General features: G+C 42.1%; 1 protein-coding gene across 1 annotated transcript; it reads right to left on the minus strand.

Annotated features, from left to right (window-relative positions):
• Positions 1–280: 280 nt before the first annotated feature.
• Positions 281–24,250, minus strand: wscd1b (WSC domain containing 1b). The gene is made up of 9 exons (XM_084373312.1): positions 24,004–24,250; positions 22,001–22,638; positions 12,246–12,360; positions 11,008–11,192; positions 7,460–7,581; positions 6,746–6,923; positions 5,171–5,335; positions 4,862–5,062; positions 281–1,344 (listed from the first exon to the last, which is right to left on the minus strand). The coding sequence occupies exons 2-9, from the start codon at positions 22,389–22,391 to the stop codon at positions 992–994; spliced, it is 1,710 nt and encodes a 569-aa protein (XP_084229438.1). The 5' UTR covers positions 22,392–22,638; positions 24,004–24,250; the 3' UTR covers positions 281–991.
• Between the last annotated feature and the right edge of the window lie 2,995 nt (positions 24,251–27,245).

Here is a 27,245-nt window from a genome sequence, read left to right on the forward strand (position 1 = left end):
AGCACAAAAATGTACTTAGTTACATTCTACCACCGACACGCACGATATCTGAGTCAGAACAGGGTTCTTTCGCTCAGATTTGTACAGTGAACGTGAATGTTTGCTTTCTTTTAGCCTCTGTTTGTGGTTACAGGCCGCACACTGTGTACACAAACCATCTGAACATCATCTTTACATTGGAAGTGTTCTGACAAAGTGCCTAACAGCTAAATACACAAACCTGCTGAGATAGTGCTGTAGTGCATCAACCTGTCCAGCAAAGTAAAAAACAGTTCAAGTGTTAACAAGTGAAAGTATTTAATGAAATGAAATACTCATAGAAACAGCTGGATCTCTTTACAGTTAAAGCATAAAGCACAAAACATCTGTCTGAGTCCATGTGCAGTCGGTCCTCACAGCCACATGTAGCGGCTTTGAGGCTTTTATCCATCATGAGGATTTCCACAGAAAATCAGAGGAACCTGGGTAATGCTAATGCTGTGGTTGTCATCTATGTTAGTATGACTTGTAATTTTCATTAAGATGGCTTTACTGTATGCTAAAAACACAATATATGTACTAAAGTGAAATTATAAAGCCACAGAAAACCCTCTTCAACCCAAAAATGAGTCCATCCTGGATTTAAACAGTCATATTTGTGCAGTCGGGCACTTTGCTAGATAATCCAAACTCTGCAGGCCGACAAATCACGTCAAATCCTCTCTGAGTATTCGTCGTATTTGCGGCTATCGGAGAGGCAGTCCCTGCCCCGAGGCTTTCATCACTGCTCACCCTTGGATTTCACATTGAATTGTCATGTTTTCTCCAGTGACCTTCGCTGTGTTTCCATAACTCTGACTCTTCACAGTGCGTCTGGCTTATCTAAGAGTCAGGTGGTCCACTTACATCAACCAGTCTGTTCCCCACAGAGCCCTCTGTTAAGAACTTGTCTCTCTCAGACCCCTGCTGGACCAGTCATTTAAAGGACTAATGTTATGACCTTTTCAGATCATCATCTGGGGAGGTACTCCTGTGGAAGTCTGCTAAGGTTTCTGCTCTGCAGCGCCTGGTCAACAGTACGAATGAAGGGGTCAATCATCTGTCTCATGTCAGTGGTGAATGGGTCAAAGGAGGGCCGCTGAGCCCCCGAGCGTTTGAAATGGCCGTCCTGGTTGCTCTGGGCACAAAGCAGCCTCTCCTCTGTCATAGTGACGTTCAGAAAGTCCGTGATGAGACGCAGCTGTGGGAGGAGAGTCCTCTGCAGCTCCTCGTAATGCACCACCAGCAGGCGGCGCCCAAACTTCAGCCAGCACAGAGCATGGGAGGCCCACCAGGGGGCGTAGCTGGAGACAAACTCTGGCCATTCTGCAGGTGAAAGAGACGACAGTTGTTCAATTTAGACATTTCATCAAACAGTATGTGTAAATATAATTGTTAGAGCTTATGCTAACTGTTGAATTGAGTGATAGCATTCCCTCTGGGGAATACTGCTCATATTGAGAATGTCTTTCTTTACATCTCAGACTTCCAGAGGTTGATTTAGTAGCAGACATTAAACAGTAAAGAATGTTACATAGGTACAGCTCTGGAGCACAGAAAGTAGCCACAGTGAATCTTAAATGGACACTTCACAAATCCTGGAACATATCCAGGATCCTGCCCATACTGTGAGGTATAATCAGTAGTACAATCTATGTCTATATGTCTATCTATAGTAGTACACTATGTACCAAAGCTAAAATGAATGAATGAAATAAACAAATGAATGAATGAAATAAATATGATATTGCCAGCGCTGGATGCTGAATTGATGTGGCTCTTGACATTTATATGAAAAGTCTCCTCATGTTATTGGAGGTGAAGGCCACCGATGAAACCCACTTGATCCGTATGAATTAAAGATGACACCACTCTCTCAAGACAGATTGCAGGCATCTTTGTAAACACTTTATAATCAGTATGTCACAGACAAAAATGTTTCATCCGCAAACGGTCGTTGCCTGGTCCTCGCAACAGAGACATCACAGGAGAACTCGTACTGTGCAGCATTGACTGACTATAGCAAAGTGAGGAAGAGGATCAGTGCATCTTGAAACATGAAACTAAATACTGTAATCATCCTCCCTGTTGCTGCTTTACCAGAAGACAACATTTTGATTGCAGCCTTTGCTTCTGACTCTGAGACTCCTCTTTCTAAACGTTCTGTCTCACTTTCTTTAAACACAGGCAAAACAAAGTGTTGAGTCATCAACTTCCTTTGAGCTGTATTTACATTCAGACTTGTCAAGATTTGAATAATACTTTTTGAAATGTCAAATTTATTTGATTACGTTAAAACAGTAGAGAGCCCCTGTCATCATGGCAGGAATGGAGGACCTACTCTCCATTTGTTTCAGTCATAGAGAGAATATTTTGCCTGCCTTATCATCCTTCTCATAGTCAAAGTCTTTTAGTGGAAATATTTCTTTACATGCTGCTGTTCTTCTGATTTCTTCAGTTAAGCCAATTGTGTTATCTTTCACACCTCTCCCTATTCTTGGCTACAGCCTTCGTGTTCCTCATAATCCAGCCTCTACATGTTTAAAAGCCTCCTATACCATCTGAATAGATAAAACCAAATTCAAGTTACAACATGAAAGTGTGATATTGTGTTCTTTGACAATGAAACAATTTATCCTCTACTGACGAGTTATTTTGTTTCAGTTAAAGTGGATATCAGAAATGTCCAAAGTGACAAATGACAAATGTCCAAAGTGTGGAGCGAATATGCTAACAAAAGCATTGTTTTTTATTTTCAAGAAATCCAGAAACTATAATTTACCTCCCTTTATTATCTGCAAGGCTGTTCAAATTTAAATGAAACTTTTTCAAAAAACAAGATACCGAGAGTCCTAGAAAATCTGTTACTTGGGGCAGAAAACGCTCGGCCCAGCCATCTTTGCTTAAATGTCTGTGTTTCAAGCTCATTCAAGTGGGTTTACTGAAACATTGCAACACCATGTGCTAACGACTTTAAATATCAGATTTTTCTATAAATCTCTTTACTTTGTTTGGGACCATTTACATTCCATGATATCATTTTAATAGAGCTGGGAACTCATTTAAAAGGCTGATTTTGTGACAGCATTCATTCTCTGGTTAACAGCCTGCATCTCAGAGGGGGAATATTTACAGAAAACAAAACACACAAGACACACAGCATCCATGCCACTGGACAGACCAAGAAAAAACAACAACCTACAGTAAGAAAAAGGATGTTTACCCCTCCACTGACTGGGTAAAGTTAATTGTGAGCACCACATGCCCAGAACTATCAAGAGATGAAATAACATTAACAGCCCCTTCAGCACAACCAGACACAGAAAAACAGCCAAGTAGACCACAGTAAAGGACCTACAGTGAGGTTTGCAACTGGTAATTCATCAGCAACCAAACGTGAAAATGACTTTGTAATCTGCTGATGCAGAGTAACTGGGACGCAGTGGAAAGCCAAGTCCTTATAGTTTCATTTTCTGAATATAATTTTTCTCTGCCCTGAGCACCACAAAAACAGTTCCCTTCACCTTCATTTTGATACAAATGTCAAAACCTGGACTAATAAAACCCAAACTATCTGCCTGGTGAGATATCACTAGAGGCAGAGTAAGTGAGAAAATGTTTATTCTTTAAATACAATCCAGTTCCCAGCATGTAATGTTTCTGCAAAGGACACATATGTTCACCATAGTTACATTTCAACAGTATGGGTCATATCACATTCACATTACGTGTATAAGAGCTGCTTTCTAGGGATGCGACGATCCATCGATACAGACCAATCCATTGATTTTATTATTAATGATCAATTGAAAACATCAACTGATCTGTTTCAACAGTTCATGCAGGCTGACACAGAGTTGTGGGGTTCAGTCAGGAGAGGCAGTGAGTCAAACCAACGGTGAGTAAGAAAAAGTAGAAATAAAGAAGACACGTCATTTGTTAAAGCTGTGAGTAGAGAAACAGTCTGCTAGCCGCTAGGCTAATTTATGCAATGTAAAATGCCATAGGCTTAAGCTAATAATGATGACTAGCAAAAAACATTTGTCTCTTAGACTTACTGCACGTAGCTGGTTACAATTATTTACAACTTCTTTTGTTCTTTATGGCCAAAAGCAGAAAAGACGAGCTGGCAGCTTCTTCTGTAACTGATGTGCAGTGGGCAGATGATATGTCTCATGTTGATCACAGGCCCCAGAACTGAATCCAGCCAAAAATAAATAGAATTGTGGCAAATGTTGTGATATCTGTAAATTTGATATTGTTGTCCAAACAATCTATATAATACCATATCGTGTTGAAACAGGTGATTTACGCACCTACTGCTTTCATGTCACGAGGCAGAGGAGACTGTAGTGGCCAACTGCTGGATATTTTTAGATACTGGCAACAAAACCAGACATTTTGATGAGACTTTGGGACAATTTCCAGATGGCGACTCATAAAACATGCTCTCTTCCTAACCTGTACCAAATGGTTTTTGTGTCTAAACCTAAAGAGACCATAAGCATTGTCACAACTTAAAAATTAACCTGAAGAAAACTCTTCTGACTGCTGATGTGATTTCTGTGTAGGAATGACTGAATGTGTATGAACTACTCTATAGAAAAGCTTTCAGAGAGCGTGTGTACAGTATGTTACTGACCATGGTGTAAAAGCTGTAATACTGTAAAGATGAGAACTTAACTGCTCCATGATGCACTCAGAGTCACAGTGACAGAGAGCTCTGTGGTGTACTGTTGCTCTGACATCAACAGCAGGACATTATGCAGCAGTAACTACAGTATCCTTCAGCACAGTCATAAACTACTCCACTCTTACGTCGTATTGGATTGGACTGTATTACCTTTGCTTTTCCACTGTGCATCTGTGGCGTGTCCTAAATGTCCGGCACACTTGCGGTTGAACTCGGCCATGAGGGAGCGGTAAGGGTTTCGAATGAGCAGGATGGCAGAATCGAACATCTCAATCTCTTTCTGACCGCTCTCGTGGGTCTTTACGCAGATGCTGCGGCCACTCTTCCAGTAGTCCTTCTCTCCTTTGAAACCTGGTACCAATGAATAAATGAATGAATAACGGTGAGCTCCGAGGCAATATTTCAACGAGCGCTCACTCAAACAGCTCGTTCGAACAGAGTTGAAGTGGCCTCCCTCACCTCTGTTGTACAGTGTGCCGTCGAAATAGAAGCTGCCAGTGTAGTAGCCGGTCACGAGCTCGATCAGGTGCCGTACCCAGGTGTTGCCTGCACCAGGAAAACTAGAAAGAGCCACCAGGGAGCTGGATCTCTGAGGCAGAAACATCCTCTCTTTGCACCTGGAGTCTAGAAGGACAGAGTTGTTGTTGCCAGTTTTTGCCATAAAAAGAAGCCGATCAGAATGTATCAGAGAGTGTGGCTGCAGAGATCCCAAAATGGATTCACTTTCACACAGAACAAGTTCTATTTGACACAGTGTGAGGCGTGAAAGTAAATATGGACCAGCGATGAGATTTTGGCTCTGAACCAGTTTTTGAGGTGCATTCAGGAGCAACTTCTTCCACAGTCATGCACTAACTGTTCCCCCAAGCAAACGACAAAATATTCATGGACAGGGTCAGTGAATGCACCGGCTTTATCAGAGGTTATTTTTACAGGCCCGTTTTACAGGAGGAGAGAGGCTGGAACTTTTAGTGCTGTGCGTGATCCATAAAAATTACTGACATGGCAGAATAAAAATACAGACACGGTCTAATTATTACATTGTCCCATCTCCCTCTGCTGAACCAATTAGAACGAGGCTTTACATGATTGGAGCTTTAAAGGAGATTTCTGCTCTTTTTAAAAAAACCTGGGCCCTATATTTACATATGTGGGGGCGTAAATGATTGATTTAACCAAAAGTTTTGAAATCGGTCCAGTTGATCACTTCAGCAGTGACACGGCTGCAGTGAAATCCTTGGGGGCAACTGCGACCATCAAAGTTAAGCCCACTGAAAGTGCTGAGGTTATTATTCTGAGTGAATGATAACTTTCCAACCTTTTTTGTGAGATAATAAGATCTTTTTGCCAGAAACACAAGTCCTCATTCAAGGAGAGGTCTCATTGAAATGAAATCTTGCAAAAAGGTGATTTGCTGCAGGAAGACGACGGTGAGACGTGAGTCGGAGTTGGAGAGAGGAGTTTAGAGTATAGCGAGAGGATTTATTTACAAAGTCATGGCTTGGGTCTGCTTCTGCTCAAGTGTCATGAGATGACTTTTGCTGTGAGCGCTTTACACATAAAGATTGATTGAGTGAGTGATTGATTCAATATTTAACTGGTTTTGACGATCTAGATGAAGCAAAAACTGTGACAGCTCACCTCACAGTATTTCAGAGCGAGACTTCTGGTTACGAAAAGGATCTTATTATATAACAACACAGTCCATGTCTGTAGGAACTGTTTCTGTAATGTCGTCAGTCACTTAGAATAACAACCTCGGCCTGTCAGTGGCAAAGACAAGCATTTTTAATGGATGTAACTTTGACAGTCGGAGTTGCCCCTAAGGATTATGTTGCAGCCATTTCAGCTGTTTCGGAGCTGCCAGCTTAAGAGATCTACTGGACTGATTCCAAAACTAAGTATGAATCATTTACACACCAAAACATGTAGTTAAAGCAGTATAGGGGTTTATAAATACCAGAATTCTCCTTTATCAGACCCTGTCGCATGCAGCTGATTGACACAGCGTTGTATCTGTATAACAAGACTCACCAAGCACAGGTGTGTGATACACTTGGAAGTGTTCATGCTCAGCGGAGGCTGGTGGCGTAGAGGCGCTGGTGTAGTTCCCCACACACTGCTGGTTGTCAGACTGCTGGTTGAGACTGAAAAGAGAAGATGTCCACGTACAGAAACAGTGGGGCTTCCTGAACACAGCCAGCGGGAGCTCCTACAAACCAAAAGCACAAATGTTCTCCGTGTTTTTCTGTGACTCATCACACTTGTTTTTCTCTCCTAAGACTTCTCTTCTACTCAGGGGTGATGTGTCAGCTCAGTTCAGCAGGAGAGTCTGCATCACATCCCCCTCTCCACACTTCGTTCTGTTCATTATTTTTTCTCACTTTTCCAGTGACAGAAGGTCAAAATGATCAATGTCAACGCAGAGACAGACACTGCAGGGAGAATTACTTAAAAAGTTATGCATAATCACACACACAAGCACACACACCACACTGTGAATTAATCACAATGTAGTAACCACCAAACGATGTGCACTATCTCCACCAGACATTTCAGTTTTGGGAGGAGACGCTGCTGCATCCAGTAAGGTCTCAGTGCAGGATCCAGACTGTCTACTTCTCATTAGAGGCACATTAAACCTAAAATATTCTGCAAAATCCAAGGAACACTCTGCTCCCACGTGTGAAAACTGCCAGTACACTACAGAGATCATCAGGCCTGTAATTTGAGAGAACTGATTCAAACCTTATCTGTGCATGTCTCGATGCAGGACTGTGTGGTTAGGTTGGGCTGAAAGGAGTAGATGGGGAAGGTGCTGATGGTGTTCTTCGGCATCTTGAAGCAGCCGCGGTAGTGAACGTTTCTGACTGGAAGGAGAAAAATACAAATGAGAAAAAAAGTTGCGCACCAGTGGCAGAAAAACAGAGACAGATGTTGTAGGATTCAGCTGCATTAACCAGCATTAGGACGTATTTTCATTTATTCTCTGATGAGAGCAAATCAAGGCTTTTCTGAGAAATAAATGATCAGATTTTCAAAAACAACGTTATACAACATCAGGTTGGATTTAAATTACCAATCTTTATCTCTGCCCTAATTACATTCCCACACTCAGCTGAATTCTGGCATATAATACATTTGCAATTCAGCTGCAATTCTCCAGAGACACTGAACCGTTCAATCATGAATATTAATACTGTATATGATATAAACTCCTTACACATTGACCTTGCCAACAGCAATAATTAGATGCATATCTAAAAAAAAAAATTTAAAAAACAGAAACATTTTCCTTTGAAGAGAAATGTTGATGTATAATCAGTATTGCTTCGTGTAGCTATTAGGCAGTTTTCTGGATCATAAAGGCAAACACACAACAACAACAACAACAGTGGAGTCACAACAGCTATACTGACATGTTTATCTTATATATCTTGTTCTTTTCAATGGAAATCACAAGCTTTCTGTGACATTCCCAGTGCAAAAGAAGGCCGACAAGCAGACAGTGTGTATCCTGACATGCACACTCGCCTCAGAGGACATTCTTCAACAAATGTCATCAATCAAATGTAAAGTTGCACTTAGCAGGATTTTAGGCAAAAATGCACCTGTTAAATTGGCCAAAATCATGATGTGGGAGTACAATACAGCAAGCCTCATAACTCAGACTGACAGCTCCACTTGTCCTTTTTCTGTAATCATTTCATATTAGGAACATCTTTGTCATAAAAATCTTAGAAGTAATGTAGCTCGACACATCAAAGATTGGTGAAGCACAGGGCTGGAGATTCTCTGTATGTCTGTGGCACTTTGCTCTGAGCTCATGATTCATTATAATGAATATATATACACACAATATTTATCATGTATATTGAAGACAACATTAAACATTAAATGAGTCTTGTTTTCATTTTAAAGAAAGGCTGGGAACTGTACTTTTGAGCAGTATGGAATAGTACATTGTTGGGGACTATTTTCAGCTGTGCATTAATACACACTTAGTGCTCTTTTTCTTTTTCAGTGTGATTTGAGAATAGGCCAATATCATTTACTAACAAGTGTTGTCATTTCATATGTACCTTATTTTACATCAACCCGGAAACAATGTTTGTGTTGAGTGTTTTTTTCCATGGTGATTACCAAAGTGAACGGGAAGAAACATACTTAACACCACGCAAAGCACTGTACAGTAGTATAATATATACTGTAAAACACTAAACAGGGACAAATACAATAAAATCAATGGAAGGATGCTGTGGTAAAAACTGTGAGGACCCCCCTCCGCTGGTCAGTATTTCTGACAGCAGCAGGTGTGTGTGGGATTGAGTCAAAATAAACTATAGTGTGTGTGTTCACAGTAATAAAACATGTCACCTACTGCAACAGTGTGACTCATTGATGTGTTATTAATAGGTTTTGCGCAACAATGGAGCTCTATAGCACAAAGGAATAAGATATATCAGGCTTTGGTTTTACAGCTGATACTTGTTAGGAGGATTAATTAGGGTTTAAGCAGTGACGCTGCTGAAACCCTTTCATATTTCTGAAGATTATCCTTCCTCTTATGCCCTTAAAGTACCTGGGTCTCAGCAACCATCACAGCAACTACAGTTAAAAACAAACAAACAAATAGACCGATTGTTCAGATGTAGGAACAAACTTATGTTTTGGCCCATGACTTTTGAACCTCAGAACTATTCTAAAAAACACAACTCTTTCCTGGATTCTGTTTGTCCAGACAAATGTATCCATATAAGACACATCCATTTGATCCTGGATAATGTTCCTGCATTTTGAATTTAGTCCAAATATGTACTACAAATTTTAAGGGTCATTTTTGTGTAGAATATTTTTTTTAAATAATACAAATCAAGCGTACAGTAGCATTAGTTCTGGCAGGCCACGACGTCAAGCTCTAAATCAACATCAACAGCGTAGCTGTCAACACCAACAGATCAGCTAATGGCTCAGCTGACTCCCCTTGCCCGCTTCCTATTGGGAAATTGCATTCAGAGCGCTCTAGCCCGACCTCCCTTGCTGCTTCCTCTGCTGGCTTTTTTGCAACCCACCTCCACCCCAGCTCCTCCCGTCATCTGTCTGGGTTTTTCTTTGTTGCTGCGCTCCCTGTTTAAGCCGTTCATGATGGCTCATGAAGGGCAGGAAGGTGTGCTCTTCCTGCCTCAGGCTTTCCACGCAAGCGCGTGGAAGAGCAGGGGGTCCCAGAACAGTACCATACTACCAAATGAAACTTGTGCAAGTAAATCTAGATTATTTTGTTAGGTGGTCCTGACTGAACGGGAGCATGCCTATGTTCCCACAGCCCTATGCTCCTACCCTAACCACTTCCCTAACCCTAACCTCTTCCCCTTCCCTAACCCAAAAAGTGTGGGAACATAGGGCTGTGGGACCATTGGGCTGTGGGAACATAGGCATGACCCCGACTGAACTACAGATCTTGTGGAAAAAGTGCAGAATAAAAGTGTCTCTTCTCCTTAAAAACATCATGATTGTGAATCAATAATAATAAAACATTTGTTGGATCCAAAATGATTGTTTTGTTTATCTCTGTGTAAGAATTCAGACATTTGGTTCCAGCGTCTAACAAGGTTTGTCAGCTAATAGTATAAGGCTGTTGGTATCACATGGTATCCAGGTCTTGGTAGTTGCCGGTGGACTGTACTGCCTGACCTTAGCTAGCATTAGCGATTAGTGTAAGCAACGTTATCGTTAGCTAGCTAACATTAGCAACGTTCATTTTAGCAAACATTGGCAACATCAATGTTAGCTAGCTGGTGTTAGCAACGTTAGCAAATGCAACAAACTGGCAACCACTTAAGGGGGCAGATGATGCGAACGACAGGGATGTTGTGGCGTGAATGCAATTGAAGTGGGAAAAGAATGTTATCAAGAGCACTTGTCACTCATCAGAATGAACACGTAGAATTTATGGACCGATCTGGACCAGGGTGGTCCAGTCCCTGTCAACTCTTCGAGCTAGTCAAGCTCTCTTGTTCTGTTTACAGTGCTTGGGCCCGTTAATGGCAGCTTGCAGCTATACTTCTACACTGGTCTTGGTCTTTTTTGAGCACACTCACCCTTTGATATTGTTAGTCATTCTGCTGTGCTGAGTGAACTATTTTTACTGATCACATTCTACTGATTTATTGTTTGAGAATTTCAGTTGCAGTATTTCAGTCATTTCTTCACTCGCCTGTGAAGTCCCCTACAGAGCAGCTTGTGCAGAGAATAAATAGCCTACAGTCCTGTTTGTTTCCTGAGGGAAGTCGACTCACATTTTCTGTGACCTGGCAGCTGCTCCTCCACCTTGTAAATGGAGAGGCGGCCCACGCCGCCACAGGGAGACCCCCTCTCACCCCGACACACCAGACTACAATCCTCCTCAGGAGCCCGTGGGCTACTGATCCGGTTCCCACAGTGGCATTCCGCTCCATACTCCAGACCTGCAAACTGGTACCCACTAACCACACACACACACACACACACACACACACACACACACACACACACACACACACAGATAGACAAAGTTATTGCCCTGGCCGAGGGCAATCCATAACCTCAAGCCATTGCCCTCGGGCTGAGCCATCCCATCAGGACGTTAGCTAACATTTCAAACTTATCACTTAACTCAAACTTCCCTGCATTAAATCTACAGTGCGCTGTAGCTATCCCCTGTGATATTTGTCAGTACTGCTCCTTCTGCACTTGTCTGACTGTGTAATGCCTTTTTCCAGCTGAACTGCAGTCACCTCTGATCTGTACTTTACATATCAAGGCTGTTGTGAGTCATCCTCTTTCTTTATCCTCCCTCCTTGGGACAGACAGAGACCTCATCAAAATTGACCTTTTCATATGTGTCCTTTGAAGCTTCTTCATAAATTGCCTTGACTTTTTACTTTAAGTCATCGCGGTAATTGGCCCGCTCAGGTAACGAGCACGGCTGCTTTCCATGCGGGTGGGGGGGGTGGGGGATGGTGCGGGCTCTGTGGGCTTGAGATGTGAGCTCCGACTCTCAGTCTGACTGCATCCATCTGTCCTCTGCTGCTCTGTTTCAGCGGGGCTACTCTGAGGATATTAAAAGGAATAATTTAAGCGGGTCACTCCTTGATTTTTCTTTGAAAAATCCACCTGCCTTTCCACGTTTTCTTGCAGCGTCATTTCAGCGCTGCAAATCTGGCTAACACTTACCCAATCAGACGTTTTCACCCCACAGCCACAGGAAGGCACAGATCTAACCTCTGACTTATTCACCAACTGCTCTAGTCAGCTCATTAAGCTTTCTCACACATACACACCTCCCCTCCTTCCTTTCAAGCCTTCTGTCCTGGCCTGCTCTTCACTCTCCCCTCTCTCTCACCACCCCCTCATCTTTTACTGTCATCCAGCCACCTGGCTCTCCGCTGGCTGCGAACACAGGAGGCATTCATGGAGGAGACTGAGATCCAAAGCTTTTACTCAAACAGCAGGCCTTCTGTGGTCCCTTCACAGGAGTCCGCCGCAAATGCATTACCTTTCTGAGCAGGTGTCTTGACACAGAGAACTGGTCATTTTGCGCAGGTCATAAAGCATGGTTCCTCCCAGGGCTCGATCGCTGGCGTTGTGCAGGAAGCAGCCGATGTAGGTTCCTGCAAGTGTCAAGAAAATCCAGACAGAAAACCAATCAGACTGAAAAGTCCCCTGGACAGGAGCTCAGAAAATGCCATCAAGACTGAAAAGTGTGTTTCTGTTGCAATAACATTTCATTTCATTAGTCAATGAATCAACTAGTTGGCAATTTAGATAACCAGTTAATCATTTAAGTCATTTTTCAAGCAAAGATATTAAACATTCTTTGTTTCTAGCTTCTCAAATGAGGAACTACTTCTTTTTCCAGGGTTGCCAAGTCTGCTTATTATGACAAACTGGCTTATAAATATTGGTAATCGCAAATTAAAATAAACTTATGGTGGTTTATGTTGGTATTTGTAATTTTTGTGGTGTGAATAGTTTCAAACATAAGTGGATGTAACATTTAATGACCATGCTGGCATTTCCCCCCACTCCTGTCACCCACTGGCAGAAGTGAGGCGCGTGGATTCTCAAATAAAACATTTTCACAGGTGATAATGAGGAACCTGATATAGTAAGTTTAATATTGTAGAAGTCTCAATAGTAATGGGCCATATTGCTTTGTTACTGTTAAAAGTAATATATTACTGTTACCTCAAGTTCATTATAGAAATGTTATACTTACATACAGTATATTCATACATATACTGTACATCCAGTATAAATTGATCACATGGCGTCTCTCTCTCCCTCTAAATCAGCTAAAGTTGCCTGTTTTGGCCTTTTTTTTTTTTTTTAGAGCCAAGTCACTTGTTTTTGGCTGGTTTCCATAGACCTGGTTGCTTCTTTCTCTCAGCAGTTCTGGCAACACTGTCCCTTTCCTTTGTTTTATTTGATTGTAAAGTAAATATCTTTGGGGGTTTTGGATCGTTAGCTGGACAAAATACAGCAATTTGAAAGTGTCACCTTGAGCGCTGAGAGGTAGTAATGGGCCTTTTTATCGACTAAATCATTCATCAATCAAACTAATTGGCATTTTAATTGATTATGAAAATAATCATCACTTACAGCCCTAATAACATGAATTACTCTGAATAAGGGGATGATTTTCTGGCTAATTCTTTAAAGGGGCTCTGTGGAACTTGTGTGTTGAGCTAATAGCCCATCGTAAGTTTATGTTAACAGACTCCACTTCCAAACTAACATTAGCTACTGTTGCTCTCTATTAGCAGAGCGGAGAGAGGCACTGAAACAAGGCACTCCTCTAGACTGAGAGATGGGGAAGGTCTCATTCTTCACGCCACGTTACAATCTGCTCACATATAGCCGATAAAAAACTGATTAATACATGTAAACTGCTACAGATTGTTACATAGAGCCTCTTTAAGCTAGATTCTGAGCATATTTACACAAAAAGAAAGAAATGAAATGACTTCTAGAAAAACTTACAATAAATCTGACTGGGCTTGGTTCAGAGATATCACAGTGCACACTGCACACAGTTAGCTGTAAATGGATGTTGACACTCTCCTCTTTAACTTGATTTGGACATAAACCAGATTTCCTCTGTCTTTAGTCTGGCACTGGCATCGTCCCCAAACAGTGCCAAAGCAGTCTTTGCGTCATCACTTACTCACACTAATTACACACACCAGCATGTATTGTGAGCCATAATATCCAACTAATTTATAACATGATGAAGCCTAATTTATCACCCAGTGTAGATTATTCTTAGTCCTGCGTTACACTGAATCTTATTTACTTGAGCTAGAATAAAATCAGCCCTGTAGAAAGAAGGATGTAATGCATAATAGAGTACGACAGACTATTATGATGTGCTGACAAGATTAAAGCTCCATATAAAATGTCACCCAAATTCACTCTTTGATGTTATCCTTGTCTACGCCACATTGCGACATCAAACTCTGCTCAGCTGACACATAAAAGTCTTCTTTATAAATACCAGTCTCAGCGGGGAGGGAAGCATATGCATTTCTTTTGTGTGCAGACTTCATTTACATCTCGCCCCTTGGGTCTGAGACAGTTATATTTTTAGGTTATATGCTCCATGTTCCTTCTCATTCAGGAGTGTTATGCTCTGAACTGGTATGTTTAAGTCTGTCTTTTGGTGCATGGAGTGCATACAGACAATCCCTCAGTGTTGGTTTTTCAAGTTTATTTCACAAACCTTTTGTATCTGCAGATGTTGTAAAGGCTTCAAGGACACTGAGGGTTTTTTGATGCTTGCTACCAGCAAAATAAAGACTGATGCCAACTGGCCAAAGACAGGATTTATACAGTGTTGGAGGAGAAACATGCCACGAGGATTGAAGAGATGTGGCAGCAAGGTGCACAGACAAGATGGAAGAAAGCAATGGACTGTGAAATCTCTGGCAGGCCAAGCATCACCATATCGAATTCGTGATTCAATCAGTCTACGATGTCCTCTGAAGCCCGTCCAGCCTGTTGTGCTGGGGCGAGGCTGAGTCACCGGCCGCCTGTGCCTCAGGAGACAAACGCTGGAGAGCAGCAGCAGCTGCCTAAAAGCACCAAGAGACTGAGGCTGCCAAAGTTGGTGGCAGGAAGCACCTCAAGAGGCATCACCCAAGGTGAGGCACCCCGCCCCCCTCACCCGCCCAGAGGGGCAGGTCATTGCTTTAATCAAAGTGAAGGAGAGGCCCCAGGCGGCCGAGCTGAGGGTTAATGGAGGGAAGCAGCCCGGATTCCCAGACATGATAGAAATGACTGCACTTAGGTCTGACACTGTCGCTTTCTTAAACACTGAGACAGATGGCTGTGCTGGAGCTGATTGTTCCCCGCAGGATTGGATGGAGTAGGCTAATGACATGATGACCAAGTATGAGGACATGTGCTTCAGCCGCAGGCAGCATGTGCACCGTGTGTGTCCATTAAAGTGGGCTGAGGAGGGTTCACAGTCTCGCTGCGGGGTCTGTAATGTCTTCACAGATGTGAGGAGAGTCATCAACACCACTGCACAGAGGGTCTCAAGACCTATAGAGTGACCCAAGCCGGGGTCAGAGGGTCATCTCAACAGAGTTTTTCATACTGAGAAACCCTAAATACCAAGTGACTACACATCTCTCTGAGTCTGTCAGAAGATATACAATGGCCAGGGGCAAAGGTTTGGTTTCAGAAGCGGGGACACACGGAGAAGGATGGAGAATATTTAAATCCCTTAATATTTGCATGATACATAAAGAAATTCAGAGATTCAAAGATGCAGCAAACCTCCCTAAACCTCAAAGGCTAATGTGCATTAATAATAATTATGATGATGAAATATAAAGGAAAGCATTTCAAAGATTTAAAAAATCCACTTTTTGAAATATAAACACATCCAACAAACTGTGATAAAACGGTTTATTGTGATTTCCATGTAGTGTAACGAAACAATAGAAAATGCTGCATTGTTAAAGGAGCTCTGTGGAACCTCTGCGTTGTGCTCGAAGACGGTCGTTAGTTTATGTTGGTGCCGACTTCAACTAACGTTAGCTACTGTCAATAAAAAAGTGATTTAAACATGTAAACTGCAACAAATCTGCAACATCTGATATGTTCTGATAATGTTGTATTTGCCAACAAAGAAGAGATTTACTGGTTTATCACGGACGGATGTTCAGTTCCAGTGTCTTTTTCAGGAGCGTAATGAAAGTGCTCTACACTACATATTTTCGGGAAAGAAATTTTTGTCTGAAGGGAAAAATCTTTATTGATTGATTTTCATGACTGAATAAACAAACTGGCCTCCAAGGACAACACAATGTCCTCCTCTTTAATATTTTATATTTGATGGAACCTTCTAAGCAGCCGTCTTTCTGGCTTCAGACATTGTTCCAGGGACCGTCCTCCCCTCTGAGGACATCTCGTTTGTTCAGTTATGGAAAAATATCAAATAATTGAGTTTGTATTGTTACCTTCTTATACATTTTACCTTTCTGAGTTTTAATTTATCTCCAAAACCAAACAAAGCACTCTATGTAAAAATAAAGATGTATTATTTTTTTACTCAGGAATTATTGTCTTGTCAGTGTCAGGACTGAGCAGTATCTGCAGGTAATCTGTGTACAGCCTCAACAACCTTCACCAATAAGGTAGGGCAACATTTATGTAGCCTGAGAGGCATCACCCAGGGGAAAAGAAGTCTGCCAAGCACTCGCCACAACACTGTCTGCTGCTTGTTAAGCTCACTGCTGTGGCCGTACGGGAGTAAGTGAAGGTGACTCAGATGAGTGTATCTGCATTTTTATCAACTCAGGTCGTCTCATCTGGACTGTAGTGGCTGTGCAGTCAGAGGACAATATTCAGACAGGCCTCGGTAAGAAAACCTCAAACAATAAAGTGATAACCACCTCTTTTTTACACTAAAACTTTGCAGGGGAATCAACAGAAACTTCACAAAACTATGAAGAGGGAGAATGTGGCTCCTACTGTGTCCCCCCTGTAATATTTCTCACTTCTGATCCCTCTGCTCTTCTCAGGGCGTGTAATACTACTGAAATGTACTTTACATATCAAGGAATTTGTGACTCATCCCTGCGAGGCACAAAGTTTCCAGCCGAAGTGGTATGCATCTCACACTTTTACTATAAAATGTTTAAATAGGTAGGCCTCCTGGATCTATGAATATCTGGAACTGGAAATGAGTGTGCAAACCTTCCCACCAAGAAATGTAATACTGTATAACTGCTTCATACTGTGTCAAAGTATAAAGATGGAATGAAGATGAAATAATACAAATAAAACATAAAGACTGAATATTAAACTACACAACTAAAGATATTATTTTTCAAACACAGAGCAAGATACTTGAGCTGTGATTCTTTAGTTTAGCATATTATGATTTTCTCATTCTTACTTTTGCTTTCTTTTGAACCCCGTTATAGTGCAGGGTAGATTCATCAGCACATCATAGTTATACAGTATGTATCAGCTAATAATTATAGAAGAACTGCAGTACAGAATACCAAAGACATGTTTAGGATATGTTTGGCTATAGTGTTGCTATGTCCACCAGAGAGCACTAATGAGTATATTTTGACACAATTTTTGTCCTGCTTTTTATATAGTGATCCCAGTTCTTTAGGGGCCAGTGTGTAGGATTAAGTGGCATCTAGATGAGGTTGTAGATTGCGACCAGCTGAACACTCCTCGTCTCTCCCTCCCCTACTGTGGCCGCTAAGAATACACGGCAACATAGCGTACTCCGTGTAAGAGGACCTCCTTCTGTAGATATGAAAGGCTCAATCTAAACTGACAAAAGCACAGTGATTACACACTACTGAAAACATAATTATGAATATTATATTCTATTTCTGCCAAGGAAGATAGAAGATAAAAGATCACCCTCAATCCTACACACTGGACCTTTAAGGGATTCTTTGCAGAAATGTTTGTCTATTTCATGTAGTTATGTTAAAAAACTGTAGAGAATTATTTGTTACCAGATTTTTAAAACTCTCAAATATTAAATTGGTATTAGACTCAAGCACTCTATCAGTTGGGCTGCAGTCCTGAGATTTCAGCTGCGAGATCTGGATCTGGACTCCAAACCTACCCAACTACTGGTAAGATGTGTCTACTGACTGTGTGAGTAAGTGCTTCTTCAACCACTTAAAACTGTGGATGTGTGGTTCTGACGCATCAGAAATCATATGTGACATTTGTGTCAACGTTGAAGCTATGACTGCAGCTATTACTTTCATTAATCCACGGACAGGCTTATACAGTGTGTTTTGATTAAATGTTGAAAAATGCCTCTCACAATTTCTCAGAGACCAAGATGACGACTTCAGATTGTTTTTGATCGACAATAAAAAAACAAGAATATTTGATTTACAGTAATATAAAACAGAGAAAAGCAGCAAATCCTCACATTTGAGAAATTGGAACCAGCAGATTCACCTGATTTTGACTTAAATGTCCAATGTGTAGGTTTAAGTGGCATCTAGTCGTGTGGATGCTTAATACTGAAAACTAAATACCCCTCACTTTATACTCCCCTATGGTGGCAAATAAAACATGAAAAGTGTCTCCCTAAAGCAAGTGTTTGGTTTGTCTTTTCTGGGTTACTGTAGAAACATGGTGGACTCTGTAAGAGCACCGTCTCCCTCTGTAGATATTAAAGGCTCATTCTAAAGGCAAAGGAAAACACAATGATTCTTAGTTTCTAGTGATTATACACTAACACACTACACTAATGACTACATTATTATATTATATTCCAGTTCTGTGAGTAGATCCCCTTAAATCCTCCACACTGGACCTTTAAAGGAAAACTGTGACATTTTGGAAATACAAGTATTCGCTTTATTTCTTGCCGAGAGATTGGTGAGAAAACTGATACCAGTCTCATGTCTGTACTGAAGTATGAAGCTTCAGTCAGCAGGCGGTTAGCTTAGTTTAGCATAAAGACAAGAAACGGCCTGGCTCCGTCTAAAGGCAACAAACCTCTGAAGCTAACATGTGACATCCTTATTGTTTAAAACGTGCAGAATCTGAAGTGTCAAAATGCCACTCGGTGGTTTTATCTGGGGTTATACAGTGGAGAAGTGTACAGTACAGTCAAGGCTAGGAGCAGTGCTTCCAATACATGGATAAACCAAACAAGATATAATGTGTTACTACTGAGCTTTAGAGGTACTGATCAAACTTTGGACAGAACCAGGTCAGCTGTGCTGTTTTCTCAAAGTGTCTATCAAAACATGAGTGAATAGAACAGAAACAGAACAATTCCTGATTAAGTCTGTGTCAACGTAATGAACAAATTGGCTGATCTTTTCTTTTTGAAACTGACAAATGCACACACCTCTTGTTTAAATGTGTGCTTTATGAATGACATCACCAACAGTTGGTCCTGGCTTTTCTTTGAAACCTTCAACCAGTTCCTCCTCCTGGCCGTGTGGTACAGTAGACCTCGGTAATTTAATTCAGAGTCCTGGGTAATACTTTTTAAAAGGAACCTCTGCCAGATGGCTGTTGCTGAAACTGATCTCCTTCCTGCCTCCAACATTTTTCATCTGTATGAGCCTACTTAGTGACTGAGCAGTTATGTAGTGTCTGTTTAAAAAAGGGATTAAGAGCTCTTGTAGGATGCTTTTCAAGAATGAGCTGGAAGAACAAATGTTCCACTGGAGGTAATTCCATTGTATTTATGAATTCAACAAAAGGCTGCGAAGGCACTGACAGGCCTCTTCAACAATACACTAAATCTCCATGGATCTTCAAGTGCTCAAGTAATAGTGAAGACTCCTTAACAGAGAGCAAGTCAGAAATTATATCATTTTTATCTCCATAATTACTAATTTATTTCCTAGAACTACTTTGGTTCCTGCTTGCCTTTTCCTCCTCTGGTTTTCAGAGGATCAGTGAGCACTATCCCTCATCTACAAGATCTGAAGCACCCACACGTAAAATGTCATATAAATGTATAATGAAGCTCTTCTAAATGTTCTAAGGTCATGATTATCTGTTCATAAATGTACAATGAAGCCTGTTGTGAGTGGAGAGCCCCGTGCAGAATGTAATACCTGGGCTCCAGGCCATCTGAGCTGAAAAAGTAAGTCACAAAATAGAAAATAAACGTGTATATTTGCGGCTTCATATATTATTCACCAGAAAAGCCGCCGTCTCAGTCAACACATCTTCACCAGGATATTTCAATCCCTCATATCCTCCCTTCCACAGCTCTGTGTCTGACAGCACGGCAGTGTTGTAGCCGAGAGCTTTTCCCTGACTAATGATATCTGCTTTTGTTTAATGGCGATAGAAGTGCACAACCTTGGCTACACATATACAAGGTCAGCGAATGAATTGAAGAACCACATTAGATGTTGTGATGAGGCCACAGTCTGCCAGGTAACATATCTTTTGGCAGCCATATTGGAGGTCCGTGTGTTTTGGAAAAGCAAACAAGTAGCTGGATGAATTAGTTAAAGCACTTTACTGTCTCATCAGACTTCATTAGACGTGATCCATCTCTGATTTATTACAGTCTGTGGTGAAGAATAACATTAATTTTGCATCACATCATACTGGTCAGCTAGTTGAAAACAGTATAGCGCAGACTATCACTTTCATGTTGTAACGCCTCTCTGGCACACTAATTGATGTAAATAGGCCAAGCAGTGGCCAGTGGTCACGTATTAACATTAACAGCCCTCGCTTTACTTCTTTCGCCTGCTGGCTATAAGAAAAGCTGATGTTAATGAAGCTACAAGTAAGAGTGTTTAAGAGCAGCGGCCTGTGGCCTCATTTATAAAACAGACTCATGATCAATTTTGATCTTAAAACCACATATAAGTAGTTATTTATGAACATTACCTTTGATGTGGAAATGATCTTATCTCTAATCATTTTCCTGCTGGTTATGAAGGCTGTTACAGTCTCGGATGTTGATTTTTGGTCGATCCACTATTTAGTGCACCAATATTACACACTGCCTGGCATCAATCTCCTCTACAATCGCCCTGATCTGTCTTCAACAATGTTTGACTATTCTGACCTTTTAGTCCAAGTTATTCCTGACTGAACCCTCATTTGTGCTGCATTATATAAGAGGAAATCACAACACACATGCCGTCAGTTTATATTGATTTGAGAGTTATAGATCGAGGTGTTTAAGACTAAGTACAGGTGACTCTTTAACTGTTTTTGGTTGGTTGGTTGGTTTGTCAGCAGGATTACACAAAAACTACAGAACTGATTTCCACAAAACTTGGATGGAGGATGGGTCTCCAGTGTAAAGGCTGTAAAAAAAATAAAAATGGCACAATCTGCGTATAAATTCTCAACCTCACTTTCACCACACTATTCAGTCTGCTGCTGAGGTAGATTTTCCCACAAGAAACAAAGGACATATTAGGGCACAAAAGGAGGATATCTGCTATTGTTATTGAAGCATCATTTTCCCTGGTCACTATCCCCAGGTAATGGTGGAACAACTGGGATGACTGTGGAAACTCTACACTGCAAAAGAAAAAGATGGAGGCTGATGGAGGAGGCAGAGAAGGTGAAGAGTGAGAGTGATAGAAACTGAGATGAAACAAGAGTGAACAGGCGGGCGTTTACTCAATGAAGAGCTCCGGTGTTGTGTCAAAGTCTGTTCCCTGGCTGATGTGTTTCCCCTCACCACTTGAGATGGTTCAAAACCAGAATTCTTTCTACTAGATCAGTAAGTAACAAAGCCTGCCTTGTGTTTTACTCTGCCTTTTCATAGTATTGATTTTCACAGTTGTTTTTTGCTTTGGACAGTAGCCAGGTCGTAAGCGGTTGCTAACGCTGTCTTTTTGACAGCAACGGCAACAGCAATGGCCAAAAGCAACAGTAATACGACAGGGAAACACTAATAAGAGGGAATTTAAAAAAGTTGTCTATTTATTCTTTCTTTTGATGCAGACCTGGACGAAGGGACTGATCCAGGAATTACTTCTCACTTTTCGCACAAATCTTGATGGCTGGTATTTATGAGTGACTACAACAACAATAAAACATCTGGATGTAAGGGATTTAAATAGGGTTAATTTGGTATTGGATTAGGCTTGCTTGAATTAAAGGGGACTGTTGAGCCTTTGCAGAGGTAAGTTACTGACTGACAGTGCCATCTCGTGTGGAGACAAATCTAACTCATTATGCTGACTTTTAAGTTGTATTCATTGAGTGTGTTCACAGAAAGAGCTGTATGTGTGTGCAGTTATTTACCTTTATGTCTGCTGCTCCTGTGGAGGGACACTCTCTGCTCTGGACTCTCTGGCAGCAGACTGTGAAACCAGCGACGATGCAAGTGTTGGACCCCGAGGCTTTGGGAAGCGGGCCAGTGTCGCCCTGCCTTGGCTCCCCCTCCGGACACTGGCTGAATGGCGGCCCATCTGGAGCGTGCCCTCACGCCTAGGCCTGTGGTCCTGAGGGCGGTAGGCGGTGCTGCGAGGGACAGCAGCGGCGGCAGGCTGGCCAGGTTTGGCTGGGCTACTCTGATGCTGGAGCGCTGCAGGAGCAGGATGCTGCCTGCCATCAGATAGGCGATGCCCAGGCAGAGTAGCAGCATCTGAGCCCGCTTCAAGAGGCAGTGAAGTCTGTAGAGGGGCGCCACCATTCTGCTTCCTGTCTGTCACCTTAGTGGAAGGCCATTTCATGGATTAGGAGTGAGGAGATCTGTAACCTACTTACAACTTCATAATCTTGGAAAGACCTGCAGCATCTGGCAATGTTGCAGACATTGTGTCTTGGTCCTTGGTCAATACAGTCCAATAGCAGCAGTGGAACAATGGATGTGTCACAACAGAGGGATTTAATATCCAAGGCTGCGGCCACTGACTCCAGGATGATCCTTGGGGGGAGAGCTGAGGCACAAAAACAGAAAAAAAAAAAACACAAGCAGCTGGATTTAAAGCACAAGTGTATTTCTCTCCATGCGAACACAATCAAAGGGAGGGAAGTAGGCTATATGCCTGGCGGATTAGATGCACAGCTCATGTTGACATATGGGCTCGTGTTTCTGTCTTGCAGCATCTTGCAACACATCCCTCGGTGTCTGCTGCTTCGCTGCCTTCATTCCTGCCATTTGTTTTTAATTCTGAACTCTGCCTCAAGTTGCGTTCTGCAATTCCTGTAATTCCTGTAACAGCTGCGCACTGGGGATTGTGTCTCCTGTCACATTAATCTGTTTTTAAAAAGGGGGTGAACTCAGAAAATACAACCACCTTCACTGATATGGCTTTTAAATTGGATTCCATTTCAATGCAGAGATTTTCTTCAATGCCTGCACTGTAAGACTGTGAGGCTGGCAGATATTACCGGTGTTAAAATAAATATGACCTAATCTAATAAGTGTCACAGTTATCACAGTGAAATGACATCATGTGATTAAAAAGAAAAACTGTCTGGAGAGAGCGCATTATGGGTGCTTATGGAAAGGGGATTATCATGGCAGTATGCAGACCATCTCTCTCATCTGTGGGGAGATGAATAAGTGATGAGTGAAAGAAAAAACACGCAAAGATGAGATGTTGAAGATGTCTGAGTGACTGGGTTGTAAAACACCTAAGTGCTCCAAGTGTTTCATGGAGCCTGACACTTTGACTGTGGAGGAGCAGTGAGGTGACCCGCTCTGCTGTGTGCTCTGTCTCTCCGGGTGTTCTGTCACGGTGGTGTGTGTCCTGTAAGAGCCCCTCTCTGATGGTTTCACTCAGTCTACAGGTCCCCATGTGTGCGCACAGCCTGAGTAGCTCTCCCTTCACATCCGATGATACCCGTTAATGCCCGGTTGTCTCGGTGGCCGTCACACACCGTCATGCCCTTCAGCTCCACTTTTCATCTCAGGCCTCCCGTTCCAGTCTTGTGAAGCACACTGTACCCCCCCTTTTAAAAAAAAAGTAGGGGTGCGGTAGTGCTCCCGAGGATAGAAGCAACAGTTTGCACAATGAACAGCCTCAGATCAAGTCCGAGTGCCCAAGTTGTGCTCAACTCCGATTTTTTACGCATAAAAATCACTCCCGATCACGTCGAAACGGTCCTGAAATACCCTCGCCTGTCTGTTTTTTTTTTTTTTTGTGATGTGGCGGGATGGATGCGAGGCTGGGAGATAAATGAATCAACAGCGAGAGTAAACACGAGTCACCTATTTAAGAATCCGAGGTCTTCCATCTTAAAAGCCCTCTCTCTGCCTCCACCATTTACAGTAGCGGGTGTGTGGACGTGCGCCTTACCTTCAGCGGCGGAGCGGTGCGCCCGGCATCCTTGTGTCGCGCCGTCACTTATCAGTTTATGGCCGATATGATCGCTGTTTTCCCCGCTTACTGTCCAGTGAAGGTCTCCTCGGCTCTCCAGCATTTCCCAGAGCTGGTGTTATATAAGCTCTCTCTCTCTCTCTCTCTCTCTGCTCTCTCTCTCTCCGTCGCTCTGAAAGGCTGGCACGGCGATATAAAGCACAGACAGTATGTGTGAGTGTTTTGGTGAGAGAGAGAGAGAGAGAGAGAGAGAGAGAGAGAGAGAGAGAGAGGTGATGGGGAGGAGGAGGAGGAGGGAGTCAGTCTCATTTGCATTGGTGATCTGAACGCGTCACAGCTCTGTGCAAACGGCAGAATCGTGTCCAGCAGTCCACACCGCGCACTGCACTCACGGTGGCCTTATAATAAACAGGCAGGCGGCTTCTCCGTACATATATATATATATCTATATATATATATGCACTGTCACATATATGCCGACACACATGCCATGCAGCCTTCATCGCTGAATGCACCCCGCATTTTGTCGCTGCGGCTCATGTTCTTCAGAAAACATCAGCTGTATTGTGTAAATCAGACATCTGAGGGACGTTTGGCTTTGTGCGTTTTTCCAGGAAAGAAAGCACGAGTTCAACCAAATGTGACACTGCAAGGTTGTCATTGTAATGGAGGGCAAGGACCAAGAGCAATATGGGAGGACATCTATCTCGCAGCCATGTCTCCAGACTACAGATCCTGATAGCAGCTGATAGTTTGCAGATCCACAACTCAAATCATTTGTCCTCTGGATTTAGCCCTGCACGTTGGTTCAGTTGAAGCACTTAATGAATGGACCTCTGCCATGAGTCATGGATGATGCATCAGTCAGCCTGGTCCAACCTGTTGTCCTCCCTGTGTTTCAGCACCACGAACAGCGCCTCGTCTGTGCCCCTGTCATGAACAAGAGAAATTAAAGGATAAGTTTAACCCAGAAATGAAAATTCAGTCATTATCTACTCACCCTCATGCTGATGGAAAGTCAGGCGAAGTTTTGTAGTCCACAAAAAATTTCTGGAGCTTCACAGGAAAACAGAGTTGCATCATTCCGCTAATCAACTGAAGTGGATGGGGACTTGTTTTGAAACCTATAAAAAAACAACAACAACCAAAACAAAATGTAAAATGGCTCCACACAGTTTGGCCGGCATTATCCAAGTCTCCAGAATCCCTGAGATCCCGAATTAATTTGAAAGGATGTTATTTACACCATTTTTCACCGTGGCCGCTAAGCTAAATGCTTTGCCACGGCTGATTGACCTTCAAATTCAGACCTTCACATACTGTCCATAGCCTGGATACAAGTGCTGGTGTGGTGCCCAAGTCTTGAGTCTTAAAATGTTAATTTGTTCTGCAGTCTCAAAATGTTAAAAGGTTCTATTCAATAAAACATCTGAAGAAATCTGGGAGTTGAACTGCTTCACTTTGTAAGTGTGAATCAAGTGGTTAGAAGAAATTCTAAATGTAGGGAAGATGGGACGCTGAGGCAGAAAAGATCACCATTTGAAAACACACAGTAGGGACACTACAGGTATCTATACTGTAGGTACATGCTGTGTAGGTCACTTTTCAGGCTTGTTCTATTTCTACTCTCCTTGCTATTAAATCAAAATAATTGGCCTCCCATCTTACATGTTATTTGAAGTTATTTGAGGATGTCAAGGCAGCAGCACTGCTACATATTATGAGATAAGTGGTTTATTTGTACCGCAGATGCATACAAGAAGTAATCCACAACAAAACATCAAGTGTCAATGTCCTTGAATTTCTTGAGAGAAAGAAAACACAAAGCATTTGCAAGATAATAAAACAATATTCCGCCAAAATAAGCAGAAAGTCTCGTGCTTGGTCCAGATATTTCTGGCAGCGGAATATGCATAACTCATCAGGTAGGAACTGTAAAGATGAGCAATCATGGATGAATCTGTTCAGTCTGCTGAAATAATGATCAGAAAAGTAGAAACAGTCTTGTGGCTGACAGCAGATGACAAAAGAAGAATAATTGGCCAGAGTTCAGTGTTGGAGCAAAGCTTGAGTGAATACACTGCATTTTTTAGAGAGCGTGGTAACCTGTTGGATATATAGAGCCGTGAGGACATCATCAGTCCTTTTCATTTGTCTGTCGGACTGATGGGTTAGCAGCAGTCCTGAGTGCTGCCACATTAAGAGGCCACAGCAGCTCAGCTCTGCTACAGCTCTGCACTGCACTGACATTTTACACTACTGGCAGTTTTTTTTGTATCGTCACACTCCTCAATTTTCCCACTAAAATGTAACTGTTCTTTCAGAGGGCAAACATTTTCTGCTGGAGTAAGTTTAGCAGGTTGATGCGGTGGCTCAGCAGCCCAGTCACCAGAATTGGCTTTGTACGCTTCTGCGCACCACTGATATGTTAAATGTGTACGTCTCATTGGTATCATGTCAACATTTCGTCAATATGCGTCATATCACATCCAGATCATATGTATATGAGCTGACTTTCATGTCAGGTGAAGGGCATGGTGGTGGTGTGGCAGTATATGAGACGGCTGCCAAGTGAGAAACCACTGTTCGATATGCCGTGTAAACATTTATAAACGGGTAACCACTTTTAACGAGACTTTGAGACATTTTCCAGCCATGTTTGATGGCGGAACCAAACCATGATCTTTTCCTAACCCTAACCATGTATTTTTGTTCCTAAAAGAGACAATAAGCACTGTGTTGTCACAACACAAAACATAAAGAAACAGCACGTCTTCATTCCTAAATGACTGAATAGATGAATATGACACCCAAAACAACATGACTGCTGCAGCATAATGGTGACAAGCGTACCATCGCGTGCTCGCAGCTTTGTTTGGTTTATGCAAGACAACTACTTAGTTAGGTTTAGGAAAACATCATGGTTTGACTTAAAAGAACAACGTTACTGATGTGACTTCAGTTATGAAAGTACCTCCACAAAGGTTTATGTTAAGTTTATGTATTGAGTGTTTTTAGCATTTTTGATCATTAGGATAATCACATTTTGTGATTATTATTATGTTTTCTAACTAGTGAGGTTGGACTGTCAGCTAGCCTAGCCGGCTTTATAAAACCAGTCACCCCTCTCTCTGATTTGTGACTTAAATCCCTTATGCAGCAATGAGGTCAGAGCTATACAAGACGGTGTACATCAGTCACTTTAATTTTTGGCAACTCTT

The sequence above is a fragment of the Pagrus pagrus genome (genome assembly GCF_965226575.1).
Source record: "Pagrus pagrus genome assembly, chromosome: 14".
Lineage (NCBI taxonomy): Eukaryota > Metazoa > Chordata > Actinopteri > Spariformes > Sparidae > Pagrus > Pagrus pagrus.